This window comes from Macrosteles quadrilineatus, unplaced genomic scaffold (assembly GCF_028750875.1).
Source record: "Macrosteles quadrilineatus isolate MER2022 unplaced genomic scaffold, UCM_ALF_1.0 Scaffold_2__2_contigs__length_208266976, whole genome shotgun sequence".
In the NCBI taxonomy this organism is placed as follows: domain Eukaryota; kingdom Metazoa; phylum Arthropoda; class Insecta; order Hemiptera; family Cicadellidae; genus Macrosteles; species Macrosteles quadrilineatus.
The window spans coordinates 117,095,295-117,119,821 of record NW_026542595.1 but is presented as its reverse complement, the minus strand read 5'-3'; the positions used below and the strand labels follow the sequence as shown (position 1 = coordinate 117,119,821).

Genomic DNA, 24,527 nt, shown 5'->3' with positions numbered 1-24,527 from the left:
GTCGCCTCTAATGATGATGCTCATAGTCAACTTATATATCCTACAACTTTTGTTAGAAATCAAATTTACTACACATAATTTGGGTTTGTAAAAACCACTGATTCGTCTCACCTGGTAAATATTTGCCAGGTCTCGCAAATTGAATGTGTAATGAAATTTGACGGCCGTCGGCAAGAAAACGGTGGACATCTTGGAATGCATGGCCAGAGCAAGCTGCGTGATGAGGTCACAAGTCTTGACCACGGCTGTCGGGAACCTGAGCGACGAGTTGGACACGTGCTGGTGCAGGATGCTGTTGTAGATTTGGAACAAAGCTTCCGGGCCGGGAAAACTTGACAAAAAAGTAGATTTTGATTATTAATAATTAACCTCCTTATTAATGCTATAGTGCAAGCTGGTTTGGTGGTAGAACATGGGGCTTTGGTTCATTAGGTCCTGGGTTCAAATCCCACAAATCGCCAATGGCTTTTACCTATGATAATACCACGACTCTCTTAACCTAGTCTGAAGTAATGTTTTAAACGGTTCTAGGCTAGAGACTAACGTCTTAGGGTGTGAAGGTGGGACATAAACAATTCTGAATTATAAATATGTTAATTAATAGTTGTTTTTCATAACTTCCTTGGCTTTCAAAGATTATAGGTACTACAACGAATTCTCTAGGTGCTCTCAGAATCACCAATAACTATTTATCCAAGATAATTTGGACCTACTTGGTGAATCTAAAACTAATATGTAGTTTTATAGTCACTGGATGATTTACAAGGTACTTTTGAATTCAAATATGGGTATTATTTAGAAAGCAGAACAAAAAACACAACTTTCAGAGGTGGGCAAATTCTTCAACGTTGAAATAGGTACAAACTAAAAATCCTTGATCACAATATGGTGACAACAAAAAGTGTATAATACTAGCTTAGTTAGTGTCTTGTACTGATGATTAGATTACTGGAATATCCACCAGAATTTGAGGAGTTTTGACATCTTTTTCAAGAGTTTTAGTTTTCTCTTATAAAACACCACAAAGTATTGCAACAATTAGTTCAACCCCTTCAACAACCTCAATCCAAAGACCTCACTCACCTGAGTGCAAAGACAGAAAAGTGTCGCTGCAGCCTCGGGTCGATCGTGAAACTTCCCGCAGTCGGGTTCATACACGAGAAGAAGATGATATTGTGAATGTCCTTCAATGCGAGCTTGGTCCTGTCGTACCAATGTTGATAATCCATCCATTGTCGGATCAAAGTGTGCGGCTGCACTGTCCCGTACTTGTCAACCTGTGTGAAACAACTTGCGTGATTTACAATGTTTCCGGAAGCAATAAAAGATTATATAAAGCCAATAATTTCCCCCAGTGTACAATTATCAGCTACCTGATTAGTTTTTAACTGCCACAAAAATAGCTGTCACAGTGTTTAAGCCACCAAAACTTATCACCTTTCTTTGCAAACCCTGTTACTTCTACTCAGTATGGTTATACAGATGATCCATAGATGGGGATGTAGATGATTAATGAAATGTAGAAGTAGCTAATGTGTTCGTCACTGTTCTTCAAATTAAATCTTTATTCAAACAAGCAAAGTTAGGGCCACATTACCACTTCTTACACTTAACCTGCCTAACAAACAAATTACAGTAAATTAAAGAAAATAAACCGAGGCAAATTTTTCATGTTATTGATCTTACTAAGACTCTGGGATTTGTACTATTTTAAATCTTTGGAACAAGCGTAATATGACTTAAAAGTCTATTTCTACATTATACCAAACAACAAAGAGTTCAATTTAAATTCTGAATACATTAGTCGGTGTGAAATAAATTACACTGTGGTACATTTTCTATGTGTTAGTTTTGATTTACCTCAGGCATATTCATATCATCGAGGAAGTAGATCATGACCTTGCTACCAGGAGGTCCGTAGTTACGTCCGGCCTTCTTCTCCAGCGGTTTCTCTAACACTTTCTGTAGCATTTCTGGATACAAACATTACCAAAACAATAAGAAATACTAATAGAAATCTGTGGTGACTGTTCTATATAAGAAAATCTGCAACTTCTCTTTTGATTAACTTAGACTACTTGTTTCTAATTACATATCAAAAGTCACCTCTGGTTATTTATTGTTTTGTCTAAATTGAATCCTAATTTACAGTGAACATTCTAGTGCTTCATAGATGTGGGATTTTTACTGCACCATTTTTAGACAATTTTAGAATATAAAAGGTTTTGTGATGTTAATTAGTTGTAAAACTTCGTGTACTTTCTCTCAAATATCTGGAAATATCAAATATCCATCTCAAGCTATAAAATGTAGTTAGAGTTTGCAAAGGTGTGTATTTATAGGTTGTAAAGCATGAACACATGTTTTTTATGAATCTCGGGGGATTTCAAGGACTATCAATATTAGCGTACAGCACATTCAACTGTTATTAAGATCTTTAAGCTTAGCAAACCGCAACATGTTAAGAACATGCGAGAAAATTGACAACCAACATTTCAGCACAGAATACAAATACTATTTTGTATGGTCATTTCAGGAGTTGCAGACTTAAAGGTCACTCACCGGAAGTGGTGTAGAAATTGAAGGGCACGTTGGTGACGGCGTAATTTTCCGACAAACTGTTGAGCTTCTCGTTGATGAGCACAGACTTGCCCGAGCCAGCTCCGCCCACCAACATGACAGGTTTGCGCTTGTCTATCAACATGTCGACAAAGTAGCGGACTCTCGTCGTCTCAGCTGTGTTGACCAATGTAGACTGCAACATCAGTCACTCATTTATAAATTTGAACCCTCTTGCTAAAGACTGAGAAATGTAAGTAAGATAAATAAAGGATGATGCTTGATAGCAAATCTGTGTGTGTAGATCTTTAATTTAAACCCAAAAATATTAAAACCGGTTGGGTAGAAGAGCCAAACCAACTCGGAAAAGAAAAACCAATATTTTTTAATACATAGATCCGTGAATGCAATGACGAGGAAGTTTGATTTTGGATTTTAAAAAAGGTTCATTTGACCTGAAGCTAAAGTAACCCATTGACTTTGTAAGACAGAAGATGAAAACGTAAAATGCTAGTGAAGAAGTTATTTACTGTGGAGAAAAAGGTACACTGTCCCTAAAACTATTACCTGAAGTGGGATATCAGTGTCCAACTCAAACTTTGCGACTTTCTCCGTCCACGGAAGGAACCTCTTGGTCTCGGGGTCGATGAAGTAGTTGAACACGTGCCCGGCCGATGGGAACTTAACTGCCTTGAACTCATTGGTCCACCACTTGGTAAACTCACTACGCCAGTCAACCAGCTGAAAGTGGTAGATTCATTAGAAATAAGTCAAAGAAATCAGATATAGGTAAACAAATATTCGAAGTACCTAGTTTTTTTTTACAGAACCTTCTGTAAATTATGCAATACTTCTCAATTTTACAAATGACATACAGACTATATGATGAAATTTGGGAGTGTGGAGGCCTACTTGTAAGTTCTTCAGATGTTCTGTACAACTTAAAAAAACAAGTGTTTCTGACAATTAATTATTTCTATTTGTAACTAGACTGTGTACAGATAGAATCAAAGGCTTGAACTAAAAGAATATTTTTTGTGTGTAACAATTACAAAATTTGGATATCCTACATTAGATAGCAAAAATTTTTTCTACATCAAATTTGTGTACATTTATCAAAAGTTTAAAAACTAATTAAACTTTTCATTGTTTTTGTTACTGTTCTAAAGATTTCCATCTGCAACAAGGCCAAAAGGTTAGTTAAAGTTAACTTTAACACAGTTTTACCCCCCCCCCCCCCCCCCCCAAGTTAATAGTAATAGAAATGGAGGAAGCCTTCTGCTTTTTCTTATGAGAAATTGAATTTTTAACTATCCTTCTGTTTTAAAATTTGATATCATTACATAAATTTCTCATCTAATATTTTAAGAAAACAAAAAATTAATATCCTTCCTAGAAAATGTTTTACAACAACTCACCTGGTCCTGGAAGGTGCACGAGCCGAACGCCCAGACACAAGCGAAGACAAAGTAGATCTCATACCACTCCTTGGGACAGTCCGGAGGTACGTTGGCCGGAGTCAGTAGAGACTCCAACAGTGTACACAACATCTGCAGATGAGCAATCTCCGGGATGGGCGTGATCTTCTTGAACTTGGTCCTCGACGCTTCCAACACCGGAGGAATGTACTTGTCAAACAACACGATCAAAGTGGCCTTCTCGTTGTCGTTCGCTCTCGTCTCAATCCAGCTGGTGACGTATCTGGAAAGGTGGTTTGAGAGTCAGTTCACACCTCATGAACAGTTTCGTGCCAACATAACAGAAAAAAATCGATACCGTAAAAGGTGTAAGAGTAAAATAGCTTTAAGGCATCAAAATTTATCGGTTTTGTTTAGTCAAGATGTTTAGTATTTGTTACCATGCTCACATAAATATGTCAAATTGAAAGGCTACCTACATGATAGAATTAAAATACCCAACCGTTACATACCACAAATGAGTTTAGATAATGTTCAAAGCTGCTGAGTTATTTGCACTGTCAAATTGTTGTCATTAGTATTTAAGAGTCTTGGAGTAGTAGCTCACACTTTCCACATTTCACACAATCTCAACAGTATTAACAACAGGTGTACCAGTTCCACTGATCTCCAGGTAAAATTCATATATCAATTCATTTCATTCACTATTTTTATTTGGGGCTAAAGTTTAAGGATCAGTGACCCAATCAGTTAAACATGGGTAAAAGTCAATTAAGGACTCACGGGTTCCACCCTAAGTCCTGGGGATTGATGTAGAGGATGCCAGCGCGAGAGACAGTCGCGGGAGTTGCCGTTCGCAAGTTGGAGATCTCAAACAGGAGTCGCATAGACGGAGTGAGAGCGATACGTTCGTTGCTGGCCAACGTCAACACCTGCAAACAAACACTAGTGAGACGAGAACACCTTTGTAAGATCACAAACAGATTTTTATTGTAATACAGGAACGGAAATAAGTTTTTTCTCTCTTATGAAATTGGTTCCCAAGTTGACTAGTACTGATTAAAAAAATAAATTGTATGATCAAATTTGAAAAAGTCTCTGGTAGACATAAAACTTAGCTTGGGTCGTACAAGATCAAGATCCTCAAATTTCCTCAAAAAAGTAAAATGAGGGATTTGTTTTTTAAATGTGTCTATCCTTTATCCTGTTCTACATTTGTGAGCCAGTAGCTCAGTTGGTAGACTTTTAATTTACCAATGAAGTTCATTCTTCTACTTTTATGACTCACCCCGTTTGTGTGGGCAAGCAAACTAAAGGTAACAGTCTGCTAATCCTTTTGAAAAAAAAAAACAAAAACTTTTGGAAATTCCCACCTTATTATCGTCCATGACAGTGTTCAGAGATTCTATCCACATGGGGTCAATGTCACCATCAAGAACCATCCATTTCGGTCCATCGCCAGCCATATTTGCCTGCTCTCGGATCAGCACAGAGAACAGGCCTACAAAACAATGTTTCAAACATTATAATCATTAAATCGTAGCTGAGGCAACATTAATTGCTATGAACTGTGAGATTCTCTTCAAAAACAAACGCACAATAGGATTAGAAGAAAAGGCAAGTAAAATGGTCAACTTTTGCTGGCTGAAATTATAACTAGGCCTGTCAATGTTTTTACTAAAAAAACCCTGAATATTTTTAGATGAGCTAGTACATATTAATAAGGAGATTGAAAGTATAATTTACATCAAACTTACCATCCTTCCATTCTCGAGTGGATGGATTGATTATGCCAAACAACTCATCGTTGGTGACTGCCTTTGGTTCAAGATCGTTATAGAATGGTTTCCGCTTCAGGTTGTAATAAGTGCGGTAAAGTGTTTTCCACACTTGAGATTTTCCAGTACCAGCGTTGCCTATGATGAACACAGAATGTCTCACAGCAAACAGTTCTTGAAGTTGGACAACCTGAGAAAAATCAAGATGAAAAAAGAGAGTTTCAAAATTAAGTCTATTGCATTTAGTTAGTATAAAAAATAAACTACGCTATAATAGGAAGATATGAAATTTGCATGATTATTTAAGGTGATTTTTGATGAATTTTGTCGTCTTTTACACAGTTCTAGACAAACTTTGTTACTTTTTGCTCTAAGTTAAATCAACTGGGTAGCACCATCACTAAAGGATGATGCCAGCAATTTAATTTGTAATCCAAACAGATTCCGAAACTCTTGAAAACAAAACCAGAAGCAACTCCAAAACTATTTTGGACCAAAAGTAATGATTAGAGGGAAATTTTGAAATTCACATAGATTCGTCGCTTTTTCATCAAAAACAATCAAGACAGCTGACATACCTTCAAAATAAAATTGTCCTCAGGCTGCAGTTTAAGATCGATGGCTGCTTGGCGCACTTGTTTTTCAAAGTCCAAGTCTCGTTTCCGAGGCACATCAAGGGCCGGGAACAAGTCTCCGATCAACCCCATGAATATGGTCATGTCGTCCGTCACGATCTTGGGGATGTTGAAATCCCTCAAGGCTCTCATCAAGACTTGGTCTTCCGGCCTTAGTCTGTCTCCTCTCTGGAACATGTTATTTGTTAAATAAGAAACTATACGTTATACCATAGGACAATAAATATTTTCGAGGCTCTTGCCACAGGGCCAAACAAATTACTCTACTTGACTTGTAGACTCAAAAACATTTTAAGCAAAAGGGCAAACAAAGAGGAAATAGTTAGCGCATTACACCAAAAACTTCACAAAATTATTAAAAAAATATAACATACGGCTAGTTTATGGTCACATAATTCTAGGAAATTAAAAAGTGTATGCTTCAAGAAAATGAAAAATTGAAATAATTACCTTGAGCGATCCGGCAACCACAAGCACAGACTTGATGGCACGTAGACCCCAGTCGTAATGGTCCTGTTTGGAAAGCAGTTCCTTGCACAGTGAGTAGAGAGTGATGAACTTTCTGGCCAAAAGTCTAGCCTCTTGAAACCCTTCAGCGACCAGCATGATTTCGCAGATCAGCTCAAAGTCTGGCACGACCATGGCACATGGCCTGCAACAAAGCTACGTTCACTCACCGTGAAGTGATGAAGAATCTAGTTTATCGGAGCTGTGTAGTTTATCAGCTCAAAATCTGGCATCACTATGGCACAAGATCCTCAACATCACAAGACTACTAACAACAGGTTAGACTAAGTTTAGGATAAGTTCAATAAGGTTTCATTCATTTAGGTTGGTTTGTATCTTACCAGATCCATTCTGATCAGCTGACAGTAAAGAATAATTAATATCCACTCAACATTTTACTTGAACCACCTAAAGATAGGTTCAATACCTACATCTAAAGACATATGATGGATAGGCTGTCATACGACAAAAACTTTTTACCTGAAAAGTGCTTTCAGATTCTCCGGTAGCTCAGCCCGCCCGGCGTATCCAGGATTCATGGTGATAAACATTCCGACTGTCGGTACGAGCGCAATCAGCTCTCCGAGGAAATTGAACTTGGTCTTCTTGGCTTTGATGGCGTCCAGAACACACTTGACTTGCACTGCGACCACAGACAACACTTCTACCGAGATGCGGTTGAACTCGTCAAAACAGCCCCAGGCTCCCGTCTGTGCTAGACCCTTGTAAATGTTGCCACACGACTGTGAACAAGAAGAAGTGTAACTTCACTTTTGATCATATTTCCGTAATTTTTTTAAACAGAGTTCACAGAAAAAAAGATATTTGACAAGAAATTCCATTTATTAAAGGATTTTTTGATTATTAGAAACAAGAACAAGACCTAACTGTTCTTGATTCCTTAATTCCTTCAATAATCCTCCTTCACTCTTCTTTGCCTTCAAACACATAGCTTGGAGCATTGAAATCATCCAACTCTAATCTAATTGAATCTATTCTTGTATATGATTGATATAGAACATATAATAACCAAGATTTTGTACTTACCTTGTAGTCCATCTGTTCAGAACAGTTGAACACGTAGACCATGATGCCGATGGCCTTTCCGAGATCTTTGGTAGTCTCCGTCTTTCCAGTCCCTGCAGGCCCAGCTGGTGCTCCACCCATGATCAGATGTAAGGACTACGACAAGATTTATTAGAATACTTTCAAAACCCCTTCGATGGAAATATCATTAATAAATCAAAAAGCATTCATTTGGGAATATGTAATTTGCAAATATACCTGTGTGAGTGTAATGTAGCATCTGTCTGTGAGTGGCGTGATGACGAGACGCGGAGTGTTGCCGAGGTACTCGTAGTCATAGCGGAACTGGGCGTCGCAGATGTTGGCAAAACAATCGTTGACCTTCACATCCCACCTGCATGGCAAAGATTAAAAGTGTATACAAAACTACTTAGTACGTTTGTTGTTTCATATAATTCATTCTAGGACCAATCGCCGACTTTTGTGCAAAATCTTGAACATTACCTGATCTTAATGCCTCATCATATATCTAAACCAAAAAGCCATGTTCCACCTTTGCATTCCAGGACACTAAGCTCTAGCCCACAATTGTTTTCACATTACTTCAGAGTAGGCATAGAGAGTAATTTGGCATTATCACTTAGATAAAATTTATTGGCACGATTTGAACCCGAGACCTCGGGCACTGAAGCTCAGAGTTGTTTTCCCCACAGCTTACAATTGTTGGACTAGGCCTACCTGTGTCTGAGCTGGGATTGCCACTGGAAGGCTGCACTAGTCTCCACCTTGAGTTGTATCAGTTTGGCCACCACATCACGTGAGTGTACGTCTATGGTGCAGATGGTCATGATCTTCTGTCTGTCTCCACTGGTCAGGTCTCCCAGGAGCAAACCAATCAGAGTGTTCAGCTGACTTATCTGAAGACAAGTGAGTGACAATAAATGCCTAGGATTTATTGATATTGTCCTACCACTGCATGGAAATGATCACATTGTCACACCTGCAAGTAGTGTGCAAAATAGCTCATTTACGCTCTAGACCGGGAATGGATCATTCCCACTCGCTAATCAGCTGATTTCAATGTTGGCGTTTCTACACCAACCACAGCCGCGGATCAGGTACATACAACCAGTAAGTAAATAGCTTTTAACCTAAAAAAGCAAACATAACCTAAATGACATTTTATATACAACTGAAAAGTTCATCTGTGTGTCATGAGAAGTTAATTATGGTGGTAGGGAAAATTGTGTGTGAATTACAAGCACAAACGGTCATTGTAATGTATGGCCGCATTCAGCTCTCTAGCAGCAATGACGTACTTTGCGCTCTTAATACATAAATAGCTATTGTTGACTACTGCTATCCTAGGTCCTTGAAAAGAGTCCAAACATTGTTTACTTAGTGTTCTGTTAATGTTGTTGTTTGTGTCATAATTTTATTAATGAGACACCTTTATAATCTATGAGAACATTACAACAAATATTTAAACATAGTGTTCTCACACCCTTATTGCCTTATTATATAGTTAGGTTATTTTGATTTATCCTATTTGTAATACATTTTGTGTTACAGTTTTTTACAAATCTATTTCTATTTTTTTATTTTCACTTGTTTGTGTCTCTGACTGAAACTACCCCAGGAGCTTGGGAATTGATGCAACTATGTTGAGTACCCATAATTTTATCTACAAACCCATTGTTATCCTTTATTAACTAACAAATAAAGATTACCTGTTTCTTCTGGTAGTCTTTGAGAGCGTTCTCGTAGCCCTCCTCAAGTCTCGCAAAGGCCATGTTGACCTCGGTGGTCCACCAGATCTGCGTGCCGCACAACGCACACTGCGCCGGGTAGTCAAACAGCCATTGCTCCCTCGGCTTCTCATCGTAAGTGACCACGGCTTCGGAGAAGTACGACCGACCCGTGGCTCTCATTGCGTCCGTCACGTTGTTCAACCACTTCTCCACCTGGGACCATCACAAAGTATTTGGGTTAGAACATTGTTCTCGTCGTGAGTTTTTTAAATTGATGCAGTAAGTTATAATTTTTAAATATAAAGTGTCTGTTCTGATGGTTGACAGTGTAGAATTTGGATCAAGAATAGAGAAGCGCTTAATTCCTTGGACACCCAAATAACGTTACAGAATCTCTATAAAATCATCATTAAAATGTATAAGAATATACATGATGATGCTTGAAAGAAAACACCCAGACAGACATTTTTATGTACATCACAACATTTTGTATAATACAGTACATAAGAACAAATTTTGCACATTAACATATTCAAGAGTATTTTCATAAAACTTAGTTATGTAAAATACCGAAGCAAATTCATGGTTTAATTGATCTTTGGAATACTCATTATAGAATATTGTAATCACAAACAGCTTAACATTCTCACCTGACCGCTACAATCACAGTTAGCGCTAAACTCAACATATTCTCCATCTTTGGCGAACATTCCTCTGGCTGTCTTGGTAGTCTTGCCACCTTCCTGGATGAACTTCAGTCTGGCGATTGAATCATACAGTTTGGGCAAGTGTCTAGAACAAAGCAGGACCTCATTAAATCAAATCAAATCAGTTTTATCCACAATATATAAAAAATTTACAATTTTTCAAAAAAATAAAATACAAATATATATAGTCTTGAAGCATTATACAGTAAATTGTTTACGTAAATTAATTCTAGTAAAATTAAATTTATAAAGTTATAATAGTAAAAACTTAAATACTAGTTGAATGCTTGCTCCGGCTTGAATAATAACTAATGTAATAGATAATGGAAATGAGTCTACATGGACCACAGTGGTCTGTGCGTAGACTTGAGTTGTTAAAAATTATATATATTTTTTGAGCTAATTTGCAATTGAAGAAAAAGTTTAAAATTAAATAAAAATGTACTATGTGCTATGGGAACGTGTAAAGATAAAGATATGTTTAAAGATTATATAAAAAATTGGAGTAAATATTAACTTAAATATTAATTAGTAAACAAGAGGTTCGTTGGGGGAGCAAGGTAGAACAAAAATTCCCCGCAAGTAATGTCGGAGGGGGAAGCAAATGTCTCTCAGGCCCATAACGCATTGTATGCAAACCATGGGCCTAGAATAAAGGCAACTGTGGTACAAATTTCTTGGACAAAAGGCGTAACCAAGGACAACTTTTAGACATAAGAAATATGATACCTGATTGATCAGTTGACTTCGCTATAAATGTAAGCAACATGATGAAATAAAACTGTCAAATGTTAGTGTGAAGAATTTGGACTTTGCTGTTTTCAAATGGGGTACCAAGCTTATGGCCGATTCTAATTCACAGAGAGTTAGGTTACGTTCATGGAGAGATATATTTGTTTCCATATGTGCAAACTCACGGACGATTACAATTGATAGAGAGTTAATATAAGATCATGGAGTATTTGTTTCGTTTAGTGCAATCTCACTCCACTGACATAAGCTAAAATAAATTTATATTCAGCAAAAGGACAGTTCCTTTTTAAATAAATTTACGTTTAACCAAGCAATCAACTTACTTGCACACCAGTTCAGGCTGGTTTCCGTTAGACAATATGTCCAGCAGATCTGCGGAGGAGACAAAGTAAAAGCGAGGATACGCAAGCCTCTTTGTCTCCAGATATTCTGCCAAAGCCTTCTCGCACTTCACTAGCTCTGCCTGTAGAGCTTCCAGCTTTTCAAACAATTTATGTTTATTTGTTCCTTTCACAACGTTGGGAGTTTTCGCCATGTCGTCCAACAGAACCTGAAACAGTTACTTTTCAGAAATAGAAATAGTTTGTTTAAAATACTGAACAGTCAATTGAGTTGGTGTTTTAATTTAAATATTGCTATCTGTCTACAAAGAAAATATCTCTATGGATTCTTAGAATAGTTAAAAGTTTTAAGTGATTAAGCGACAATTTTTAGGTTCAATTGCTGGGTAGAAAAATAATTAATTGAGCACAAGATTATTAAAACTTATGCAATTGGTACACTAGTTGGCTATTAATTGAGTTTTACCCTACTTTCAGTAAAGCCTAAACTCGTGATTCTAGCAATACTGTTATAATTCACAATTTACTTAATAAAGCCACAGGATACTTTCAAACTCCAACCTTGAACTCCTTATCGACGGCGTCAAATCTCCGAGAGTCCTCCGGGAGTTGTTTGCGGATGTCCTCGGAACCTATGAAGATGGACTCCAGATGCATCCAAGTCCGTTGGACCTCCAGCCAGATGTGGATCACCTGGTCTGCGTTGGACAACTTCCGTTGCCAGTCCGACACCTCCTCTAGGAAATGAGCGATGAACTTGGAGCTCATCATGTTCTGCAGTTGGACCTGAAATGAAAATGTCGAATACAATTTTATCTGTTTGCTGCATTTAGAATATTAATTGTTAGGCATTATGATTACACGTCGTGATTTAAATTGTTATTGTTAAGTTTCTAGAATTTGCAAACCATACAACATGGTGAAAAGGAGGTACAACACTTAATAGTAACAACACATTTGGAAATGAAATATAAATAATGTGGTTAAAACTAAATTGAAACCTTTTCAATTAGGATTAACGACCTACTCGTCGATCACCTTCTCCCAGCTCACTATACATCTCAATACAGCAGGAAGCCTACCTGCATGGGAAGAAAGGTCTTCAATGCCTGACCAACCACTTGGAAATCTTAAGAAATTAAGACCTGAAGTGGAAGGACTCAAAGACTGGCTAATGGATCTACCATTCTACTCACTAAAAGAATTCTATGGTCAAAATTGTTGAGCAAGTTGAAAATTAAAATTAAAATCTATGTATATGACACTATTGTATTTCTTAAAGAAATCCCAATAAAGAAATTGATTAATTGATTTTCTTCAACTCAGACTTTTAAAATAGTAGGCCTACAACAAAAGCATGTCAGCATTTATTCTAAGGAAACCCTCCAAAAATTTAAACCACGTAGCTGAAGTAAGATCTTGCAATTTCTCAAAAAAGAACTAAGTAAGAAATGTAATACTCTGTCATTAAAATCTAGCGTTTAACACGTTCGCTGCTGGACGTTCCGGAATGTCAAACAGACCACGGCGCCAGGAGCTAGGAACGTTCCGGAACGTCGCCGTTCATTGTTGTTTAACGTTACCATGGATCGGCCAGCTCGTCACGAGCGTACTATATTTCTTTGCAGCTCTTGGGGACGTACTTTTCTGACAATAAAAAATATAGTTTCCCAAAATCACCACCAGGGTTGTTTAGAACAGGGCTTTGTCCCACCTCTTTCCTGCTAGATAGCGACACTACTTTACCGACTGCAACCTGGGTAGTGCTGCTATCTATCAGAATCACTTAGTACTATGTCCAAAGCCAGTTTTACTGCAGAACATTGCCATCCAGTATAACTACTGTTGTTTTTACTGTAATTCAGTGTATCGGCAGCAATTTTTACGCAGCGGCGAGCGTTAGTTCAGCTCCTGGCGCCGTCCCGGCATCTAGCGGTGAGCAGCGAACGTGTTAAAGGACCTTTTACACACTGAAATGAGGTAGAAGAGAAGAGGTTATACATGATCTATGACAATACGAACTACACAAAATTAAATTATAATCAAACATCCAAACCAACCTGATTGTCCTCGAGTATTTCCACCAACTCCTCGCTGACTTTCAGTATCTTGCAGCTGGTCCTCGGATGGACTTCATACTCAAACTCCATGGTGGCCCAGGTGTGAGTCATCTCTGCCAGAGTCTTCTCCATGGACAACTCCTTCACAGACTTGTCTACGATGGTCTTCACCTCGTCCTCTATCTTGTACAGCTGGAGAGCCAGCAAGTCGGCCAACGTCGTCTTGTCGTCCACCATAAACTTCATCTGCAACACAAACAGATTTAGAGAGCGGAAAACTGTTAAGAAAAAAATATTTGTACAAATTGCTCGACCAGAAACCTCAACTAAATCATCATGTTTTGAACAGTCAACAGCATGGTATCATGACATCATGTAAAGGTGAATAAGTTCTCCATCCCTCTCTTTGGAATGTGTTCGAGGATGGGCTACCCTCAGTGCAATAAAGTTGGACAGTTTCCAAAGTATCATAACAAAATTACACAACGAGAGGGAGCTAACATTATAAATTAATGTTATAGCTAAACATTAAGCTAGTCATGAAAAACACCGTGTAAATCCAATTTTTTGTTTCAAACCCTCAAAGAGTTAGCAGAAAACCTTCACTACCCTGCCAAAAAACCTTTTAGTGAATTAATTTCTCAAATTTGGTCATATCACATAGTTTGTATCAATTAGCGTGGTGAGCAGGATGCGCATTTACACAAGAGCCCTTCCCTCATCATGTCGCTTTTGTTTTTTCTCACAGTAATCTCAACAATTAATTGTGTTGGATTAATTTAATACCACTATTGTTTAATGTGTAACTCATGGGGACTTCGGTGGAGCACACGACACTGATTCCTGAGGTTCTGAGTTCAAATCTCGCCAGATCACCAAAGGTTTTTATGTAAGTGATAATGCCGCAACCCCTAGGTCCACTTGAATTAATATACAAAAATTATCCCAGCTTAGAGACCACCTTTGGACGAAAAAAAATGTTAACTGGTATTTTTGGGAGCCTTACTCTCATCAACCAACCGACACAATCTATACGTTAAGAACGTAAACGTACCTTAGCCGCCTCCATGAGTTGCCGCCAGTGACGGTCGCGCAGTGCCGGGTTCTGCAGCTCCGTCACAGCCCTCAACGCAGTGATCATGTTCTTAATGACAGCCTCCAACTGTATGTAAATATCCCACACTCTCATCTCTTTGTCCAACACTGAAACAAATCACTTTTGCTATCCAGCTTCTTTTACTGCGAGGAAAAACTGGTTAACGACGAAACTCCAATGGTTTCTGGGCTATGCCGTAATAGCCTGGCTATGTAGAATTAACATTTTATAACTTATTTGAACTCTTAGTTACACTCTTAGTGAGTATAACTTAATCACTGTTAGAGGTCCAAATGACAAGTTAGTGGGAGTAAATGGTGACACTTTCATTTAAGTTGGAGTCTAATTTTGTGTAGAATAGTAATAATGTGTTCCTAGTTTGCTAAATATTCGTATTAAAAGTTATTGTCTTACTTCTGATTTCCTTTGCAAACTTCTTCAGTTCCAAATCCATCGTTTCGCTGTCAATTTTCTTCCAAGGAGTGCCTTCCCAGTCTCGTATCCAAGCCAGGGCAATCAATATGTAATCCCAAAGGACCTATGGAAAATCATTATGTGTTATAGAAGTTTTCATTACAGTAATATAAGTTGGAATATAAAATACACAAATATTTTTATTTTGTTAATGGTACTAATTTATGCAAGATAATTTATATGAGAATATACCTAGATTACATTTAAACCTTACTATTGGTCATTATAACTAAAATAATGTTAATGCAAAAAATGTTCACGTGCCTTAGCCATTTTAAGCTCCTTTCTGACAGTCTTGATTATTTTAAACTCAGGCACAATCACTTCAAAAAGTATAGCCTGTTCGACCAGTTTGTCTATGGATTCTTCCAGCTTGGTTATATCTATGTTGGCTTTGTCAATTTCTCTATACACATCATCACAACCCCACCTGCAAATAAAACGTAAATATTTAACGTAAATATTTATGATAGGGTACTTAAACATTCGCCGATACCTTACCCTTAACCCTTATTTCAATGTAACTTAAGTTAAAAATCAAGGCCAACAAAGACATGAAAGATGTAAAGCTGATTTTTTGCATGGTGATAGTGTATGATAGGAAGGGTGTTTTCTGAAAGTTCCCCGAATTTCCCCCCCTTGCTTCCCCTTAAAACCCCCCTCCCCCAAAACACCAGGTTGAAAGTGTAGTGTTTTACTAAATCACCTATATCTTTTGATGTAAACGAGCTACTGTATCAGCATAATTATTTTTTCTTTGAACTCCCCGTAAAATTTACTTTAATAAAATAACCTTACATGTAGCATTATCTCTATTGGGTGGGTTTATATCTGTGATATAACAAAAAATATTATTTTTTTTACATAAAATTGTAGATTAGGTCAAACCCTGGTTTTTGCAGTAGGTCGTACGTCAATGTGTTTGAAACAAAACTTTTTACCTATTTTATGAGCTTTCCAAAAATGTATAACAATATATTTTAATTTAAGTTGTTACCGAATGAAGCTATTTAAATCCATGCTTCACTTAGCACATCATTCCAAATTGTTCAGTAAATATTACTAAATGATTACTTTTTATTTATTTATTGTTTACACACCCTGTGTGAATGTTTAACAAGCAAAATAAGAACACTGAATTACAAAAATAGTAAGAAAATAAGTACTCACAAGGATTAAAAATTAAGTAATCGGTAGTTATAAGAAAAGGCAAATATATGCTCAACAGGTTTAATTAGCCTACAGTTAAAAAACACTTAAGTAAGGCATAAACAATACAATACATATCAACTTTCTTTTCCCTCATCATCGTCAGTTCCTTCGTCAATGAAGGGTGGGAGTGAATTTATACAATCAATGCTTTATACAATCATTTATACAATCAATTTAGTTGTACAAAGTAAAAAAAAAAAAAAAAACTATTTAGTATTTTCTCACCACTTAAAATTTGTAGATCACTTAGCTTATTACCAATAACTTTTAAATGAAGGGAAAATCTACCAAAGTGGATGTGATATTCTGAAAGAGAATACAATTTACTACAAATAACTACCATGCATTTTTTGAAAATTCTTAATAAAGGCAGGCAAAAGCTGGCTACAAATAGAAACTTGAAAACAGATACTTAAAAAAAGAAACATTCACCACAAATATTTGATAAAATCACACTTTCATAATTATTTGCAAATCTAAATGAATTAGGCTTTCCAATGACCCATTAATTAACAAAATCGGTCTAGTAGAAGTCTAGATTTAGTTGTACAAAGTTTAACGAAAATATCCCTTACTCAGTATTTTATCATTACTATAAATTCAGAGGTTGCTTAGCCTTTTAGCAAATAACTTTTAAATGGTGAGGAAATCCACCAGAGTGGAAGGTGATATTCTGAAAGAGAATAACATTTCCTACAAATTGGTACCATGCACTTTTTGGAAATACTCAAAATAAGTAGCCAAAAGTCGCACCCAAATAAAACGTGTGAAAAACACAGTTTTTAATGTATTTCTTATGGAAAACATTTTTTTTTTCACCATAAATCATAACAAAAACAAACTTTCATTATTATTTGCAAATTTACATGAATTAAGCTTTCCAACGACACAATAATTATAAAATCGGTCCAGTAGAACTCTAGATTTAGTTGTACAAATATTTTTAAAACTGAATTATACAGGGTTAGTAAAAAGTGTGGAGACCCCCTGTTATTTTTTTAACGGCCCATACTAGAAAAAATAAACTGGGCACACCTTTATGGCATGTTATGAAGTACTTTTTGGGCATAACCACCACTTGGTGTACATCCCCAAAATGGGGGATTTTGGGGGAAACTCAAACAACCCTTTAAAAACCACATTTTAAATGTTAAGCCCCATTGAGTGGCCCCTCATTTTGAAGGTCCTGGTCAAAGAAAACTAACAACGCAAACTAGAGCTTTCTATCTCAATCCAGTAAAAAATGGAAGCTGATTAAAATCTTTAGAAATCAGAAATAACTTGCAATTTAATATTAAATTGGCTGCCATATTTTACTGTGTTAAGATAGAGACCTCTAGTTTGCTAGTTTTCTTTTATTATGATCTTCAAAATGAGGGGTCACTCGATGGGGCTTATCATTTAATGTTTTTGAGTTTCCCCCAAAAATCCCCCATTTTGGGTTTGGTAACCAAGTGGCTATTAGGCTTCAAAAGTACTTCATAACATGCCAAAAAGGTGTGTAGAGTTTAGTTTTCCTAGTGTGAGCCGTTACAAAATTTACAGGGGGTCTCCAGACTTGAAAAGCTGTAAGTTAAATTTAACTTCTGAAAATTTCAATTGGCTGCCATTTTTTACTGGATTGAGGTAGATACCTCTAATTTGCGTTGTTGGCTTTCTTTTACCAGGACCTTCAAAATGAGGGGTCACTCAATGGGGCTTAAAATTTGAAATTTTAGAGTTTCCCCCAAAATCCCCCATTTTGGGGATGATCATCAAGTGGCGGTTATTCCCAAATAGTACTTCATAACATGCCATAAAGGTGTGCCGAGTTTAGTTTTTTTAGTATGGGCCGTTAAAAAAATTTACAGGGGGTCTCCACACTTTTTACTAACCCTGTATATAGAATAGATATTTACTGGACAAGTTGGAATGGTACGCTAAATGCGCTTTGTGGCTGTTTGAAGCATGGATTTAAATGGCTTCATTCGGTAACAATTTAAATTAAAATATATATTGTTATACATTTTTGGAAAGCTCATCAAACAGGTAATAAGTGTTGTTACATTGACGTACTACCTACTGCAAAACCGACTTTTGGCTTAATCTACAACTTCACGTTTTAAATAAAATAATATTTATTTTGTATCACATATAAAATCCCACCCAATAGAGATAATGCTACGTGTAAGGTTATTTTATTAAAGTAAATTTAACGGGGAGTTCAAAGAAAAAACAATTATGGTGATAGCTCGTTTACATCAAAAGATATAGGTGATTTAGTTAAACACTACACTTTCAACCTGGTGTTTCGGGGGAGGGGGGGGTTTTAAGGGGAAGCAAGGGGGGGAAATTCAGGGAACTTTCAGAAAACACCTTTCCTATTATATACTATCACCATGCAAAAAATCAGCTTTACATCTTTCATGTCTAGGTTCTTACCTAAAGTGACTGGGCTAATGGTAGTCAGTTCCAGTTGTACATTTTCAATCTAAGCTATTATATGGGCTGTCAGTTCCAGACATAAAAAATAAATGAAGTTAATTTTGATCTATATTTATAAAAGAGGAAGTTTGTATGTATGTATATATATATATATATATATATATATATATTTGAACGTTATGGACTCCGAAACCGCTAAACAGATTGTAATGAAACTTTCAGGCATTATTAATCATTATTTAAGGATGGTTTGTGTGCAGTTTGGTGCAGATTCGTCAAACGGGCTCCACCCCAGTGGCTCTGGAGTTTCCCATGTTAACCTTATGAGTACTGATATTTAAATGGAATTCAAGAATCTTAACAGCTGGTTCAACTAAACAATTTGATTCTGTGATGTTAAATAGCATTAAAAATCTAATAGGTTTACCAACAGGGTGCAGCACTATTTTTTTATATTTATGACAGCAGCTAATTTGCAAACAAAAGGTGAGTGAGCGTAGCGAACGAATTTCAACCTGGTGGCGAGTTAGCATAGCAAACGAGCTAAACTTGAAGGCAAGTGAGCGCAGCGAACGAGCTCCAACCTAAAGGTCAGTAAGTGTAGTAAACGAGCTTCAACCAGGACGTGATTGAGCGATGCGAACGAGTTCATCATAAAAATGAACAAGCATTTGACATAAAACCACATTAGGACAGGACGACGTCCGTCGGGCCAGCTAGTATACAATAGATGCAATTGTCAAATTTATGACTCTTTTTTTCTAATCACTACACAGTTAAGTACACACTCATTTTCGCTAGAATTTTGTAAAACATCAACACATTTGCCAGGTTGTATATATTCTTTAGTTTAAAAAGAATTTAGGCTGAATGGAGCATTAGTGAATTGCCTTTGACTTTATTATTGACTAAAATCACCCATGAATGAATTCTCTATTGTCTGCAAATTGAGTCACAATATGTGGGCTAGACTTGAATGTCAGTTGAAATGTTAAGGCCCAAGCAAATAATCAATCACACAAATGCTTACTTGAAGAACGCGCTCCTCCTGAACGTCTCCTGGTACTGTTTTTGCAGGAACTCAAACAGCGCTAGTCTGCTGCGGATCGTCTTGGCCTCCGCCTGCATCAGTGGCATTGCTGCGGCTTTCATACCAACCGCCAGCTTCTTGGTGTTGACCCATCGGCCTGGCAGCTCCTGTGACAAGTATGAGGACGTAATGAGCCAAGGAACACATCTCTAAAGATCAGTCAAGAATCAGGTACTTCTATTCACCCAGAAGCTGGTATTTGCCTAGAATGAGGGATTCTTTCAGAATCAGGGATGTCTTACTAGTAAATTCTCGAGGATTAGGGATAAATTACAATTAAGGATAGTGAATCAGACAAAGTAGTAAAATATTATAGAGTTCAAGAAATAGTGATACATTTTCTGTTAGATATTTGTCAGAAAACAAACATTTATTATGCATCAAGAATATGTTGAGAATCGCACATCTGTCAAATGTTAGTCTCTGAGAGTAAAAATCTGTGGAAGGCAAAGGACTTTTTATAAACCTGAGTTTATTAATGTTTTTTGAACCCAGTGACAAGACCTGTATTATACCGTAATTATTTACCTATTTTGCCTGAAGGTCTTGTAGTTAACACTCGATTAACACTCGATGCGCATTTCGCCGCTCAGTGCGGCATCTTCATAGAGTATCTTCTTAAACACTACTGTTACTATGTACATATTTACAATATATTTTCAGTCACTAACCGGTCACATTCGCGGTCGCGGTTGCCCGGCGGCGACACGAGCGGCGGGGTACATTTCGTTCCGCACTGTTGACGTGATGGACTTGTACTGGATCTATGGATCTATGGAGATCCAGTACAAGTCCATCACGTCAACAGTGCGGAACGAAATGTACCCTGCCGCTCGTGTCGCCGCCGGGCAACCGCGACCGCGAATGTGACCGGTTAGTGACTGAAAATATATTGTAAATATGTACATAGTAACAGTAGTGTTTAGGAAGATACTCTATGAAGATGCCGCACTGAGCGGCGAAATGCGCATCGAGTGTTAATCGAGTGTTAACTACAAGACCTTCAGGCAAAATAGGTAAATAATTACGATATGAGTTTATTAGGAATTTGAAATTATAGACACAGAAAGCAATTTCTCAACAAGACCAGCCTCTGCTATCATATGGCTATGGTCACCATTTGTTTGCTAATACAGTATGACTTATATCATAACGGTACTTCCGTTTAGATCACCGCAAAGACTGGTAGGTCCATGGCGATAGTCAATATTGAGGAGAAAAGAAAAATATTCTGAGCTATCGCTTACCTGCAGAAGAAGATAGGTTTCCTCTGGAAACTCCATATCGTACTGTTTGACCATCTCAATGATGTCTCGAAGAGGTTCGAACATGTTGTCGGTTTCTACCTGACGATCTTTGACTTTGCGCAGATAACTCATGATGGTCACTAGAGCTTCGTAGTCTCCCTCCACCAGCGGTTTGCTCAGCTGCTCGTCCGCCTCCTTGATAAAGTCTCTCAGCTCTATCAGACTTAACAGACAGCATCATGGTCATACACACATTGTAGTAGGGGTAGAAACACTTTGAATAGGCTTGAACAGTTTATTTAGTTGCTGTCGTAGTTTTCAGTTTAGAGTAAGCATTCTCTAAGATTTAATTTGAAAAAATCTTTCGTAACATTATTTACAATGGTTTATTAAATGGCTGATCAAAATAAATTGTATTCCTCAGTTTGACAGACGCAACTTAATTATTTATTTTATTTTTTTTTGTGAACATCATGATTGGTACCAAATAATTAAATAACTTACATCATCAATCCATGAATTGCTGTGGAGTACGCGTTTCAACCATCAGGTCATCCTCAGCTCCACTATCACTAGGTTGAATCTGTTTCTATGTTGCTTTGATTTTGTAGCAACAACGTTGATATATCGAATAAATAGGCCAAACACATTTTACATTCATTACACATACACGACACGTACGAAACATTTAAAAAACGATAAATCTATGATTATAACACCGTGCGCACGGCTGGATGGGCTCAGGTTTGCGGCTACAAGCGTAACCTTGTGTAACCACAAGTGTAGCCTACTATTTAAAAGTTGCTACGTTAAGCGTCCTTCGAGCCTAGACGTTCTAACGTTCTAACACATCAAAAAATTAAACAATTATATTCAAATTACAATCACTCTGGTGTTTAAAAAATATTTTTGTAAGGCAGCAAATAACTCATCAGCGGCTGTTTGAAATTACTTACCAAAAATGGTTTACAATACCTGCATATAGTAAGGCTTTGTTGCTGATTTTGGCAACTAGTTTCAGTTCTTCTGAACCATCATCAGGCCTCAAGGTGTCAGGTAATCACTTCATTCGAAGGTTGTTAACAAACACAGTTCAATAAATAAAACATATACAAAACATGATAACACGAAACTAGTTGCCAAAATCAGCAACAAAGGATTACTATATGCTGGCATTGTAAACCATTTTAAGTATAATACATTAATCCGGAGGCTAAACAACTATTTTAAAATTTCAATTACCAAAATTAACGTTGCTCTTATGGCGGGCAAATCCAAGATGGCTGTAGCTTCCATGGACTCCCTTGGAGAACAATTAAAAACGACAAAGAACATTTCTAATATCACAGTATACTAGATAATTAAATTATAATCACATTGGTGTGTTATGTAAAAATATTTTTGGACAATAAGTAACTCTTCAGCAGCTGTTTGAAATTATCCAAGATGGTCGCCGCTAGCCTCCAAGGACTCTTAAGGATGTGTTTCAGGCTAGAAGGAAAAGGAAACTCTCATAACAAAGGGCAAACACTGGACATTTTAGAGCCGCCAGATAGGGGAAAGACAGTCGGACCTTCAGATAAACAAAGTCAATGTACTATAGTACTGACCTGTTGATCACATGATCCACTAGATGTTGTTTAAACATGTTGCCCCATTTACACACTGTGTTGAGCAGAGCTTGCTTAAACGGTTTGACGTCTACTCTCAACCAAGTGTCAAATATCCTTTGGTTATCAATCTTCGACAGTTCTTTGTAGAGGTCTTCGTATTCATCAATCTGCAAAGTGTAAACAGATTAAGTGCATTCAACAATGATTTTATTATAAACTTCAGAAAAAATAAATAATTGCATAGCTTTTTGTGATAGGAGTTGTCATCGTCTGAAGACGTATCTACTTTTTCTTGATGAATGTAGGCCTCAAGCTATCTGGTGACGGCTTTATCAAATTGGTGATAAGTGTGATTTTAACCTAAGACGCCAATACAACAACTCTATGTTAGGTAATCTCCATATCTGAGGACTCCCTCTGCCAAACATCAAAAAGTCTTGTGATAATGATTCGCTTTTACTTCAGAAAAATTAATTTATATTATGATGTTTTTAAAAAGTATTATTAGAGTGATGATAGGGGCAGAATATGGATCAAGCTGTCGTCGTTCTTTTAAGGAATTAAAAATAATGCCATTGACTTCTTTGTACATCTATGAAACAGTAAATTTTGTTCATTTAAATAATACACTTTTTGATGAATTTAGACCCACTCATAGTTATAATACTCGAAACCCAAATCTGCTAAATTATCCAATTCATAAACACTCTCATTTTGAAAAAAAAAAAACCCATCTATATGGGGATTTGTCTATATAATAAGATCCCCTCAAAAATAAAATCCTATACACCACAAAAATTTAAAATTTGGACTAAATCATGACCGTGACATTAATTGACCATTAGTTTATGTAAAATATGACACAGAATGTTTTTAATTGTTTTTTCTCTGATATTGCTTCAAGATCTTTATTTAAATTTGTCTTTTTTCTAACTTGTCTGAATTGGTAACTTTCTCTCAATTGTGCTGTTCTTGTTGTATTTTGTTGTAACTTATTACTTTTAGTTTTTATAACTTATTGATTGACCATGCATCTGTTCACCATTGCCTTTGTAATGAAGAATGTTTTTATGCAATAAAATACTTATGACTTATGTTTAGCTTATAAAATAATTGCTACAACTGTGTTTATAAATATTTTTTTTGGAATGGGAATACTTTATAGTACAATTTAGGTAAAAAAGCTTAAAGTTGAAAATTACAAGAGTGTGAAAAGTCAATTCTTACCCTTCTCTACAAATCCCTGATAGACGATTTTCCAGTAGTTTGTAAACAAAAGGAGTGTCTATTTTCATTTTTATGGTATAGCCTCTGGATCTCTGATTTTTACAAAAAAAGGTTTAAAGTACCTGTATTTGTCAAGTGATCCTAGATTATAGTTGGTTGACTACAACTGTTTCGTGTTCACAAACACATCTTCAGGTCAATGTTACATTGATTTATTCCATGGAATGGTCGTGAGGTTAAAAGTTCACAAACAACACTTACACGTACACGAAACACTAAACATTAATTGGCCAAAACACAAATATAAAAAACGTGAAATTAAAAAAGACGTTTCTTAAAAAAGTAATGTCTATGTAAGCTTTGATAAGATTTAAAAACATCAATACCCAACATTTATTCCGCTAACCTGCTGTTTAAACTGGACCAGTTTTGGCGGGCTCTCTTTCAACAATGCAACCCCTTCTTCGTTGTATTTTCCCTCCATAAGTTCCTCCTCGGACGACAAATTGTGGCCGTACTTCAAGAACTGTTCCAAGTACAACTGACGGTCGTCCAGCCAGAGGTAGTTGTACTCTTCAAACATCGACGAGTATTCTATCGCCTACAAAA

General features: G+C 36.8%; 1 protein-coding gene across 1 annotated transcript in view; it reads right to left on the bottom strand.

Annotated features, from left to right (window-relative positions):
* The window catches only part of LOC128987968 (dynein beta chain, ciliary-like), a 58,835-nt gene that overhangs the window by 27,481 nt on the left and 6,827 nt on the right, over positions 1–24,527 (bottom strand). The window contains exons 10-36 of the mRNA XM_054409119.1: positions 24,325–24,519; positions 22,689–22,858; positions 21,079–21,301; positions 19,772–19,938; positions 15,370–15,535; positions 15,046–15,169; positions 14,590–14,738; positions 13,536–13,781; positions 12,037–12,261; positions 11,458–11,684; positions 10,325–10,466; positions 9,654–9,887; positions 8,662–8,840; positions 8,182–8,317; positions 7,945–8,079; positions 7,378–7,640; positions 6,841–7,042; positions 6,334–6,558; positions 5,735–5,945; positions 5,351–5,478; positions 4,761–4,909; positions 3,978–4,260; positions 3,127–3,300; positions 2,563–2,755; positions 1,861–1,973; positions 1,084–1,277; positions 112–331 (exon numbers count right to left, since the gene is read on the bottom strand). Of these exons, the coding sequence (XP_054265094.1) occupies positions 112–331; positions 1,084–1,277; positions 1,861–1,973; positions 2,563–2,755; positions 3,127–3,300; positions 3,978–4,260; positions 4,761–4,909; positions 5,351–5,478; positions 5,735–5,945; positions 6,334–6,558; positions 6,841–7,042; positions 7,378–7,640; positions 7,945–8,079; positions 8,182–8,317; positions 8,662–8,840; positions 9,654–9,887; positions 10,325–10,466; positions 11,458–11,684; positions 12,037–12,261; positions 13,536–13,781; positions 14,590–14,738; positions 15,046–15,169; positions 15,370–15,535; positions 19,772–19,938; positions 21,079–21,301; positions 22,689–22,858; positions 24,325–24,519 (5,073 nt within the window). The remainder of the gene's footprint in view (positions 1–111; positions 332–1,083; positions 1,278–1,860; positions 1,974–2,562; positions 2,756–3,126; positions 3,301–3,977; positions 4,261–4,760; positions 4,910–5,350; positions 5,479–5,734; positions 5,946–6,333; positions 6,559–6,840; positions 7,043–7,377; positions 7,641–7,944; positions 8,080–8,181; positions 8,318–8,661; positions 8,841–9,653; positions 9,888–10,324; positions 10,467–11,457; positions 11,685–12,036; positions 12,262–13,535; positions 13,782–14,589; positions 14,739–15,045; positions 15,170–15,369; positions 15,536–19,771; positions 19,939–21,078; positions 21,302–22,688; positions 22,859–24,324; positions 24,520–24,527) is intronic.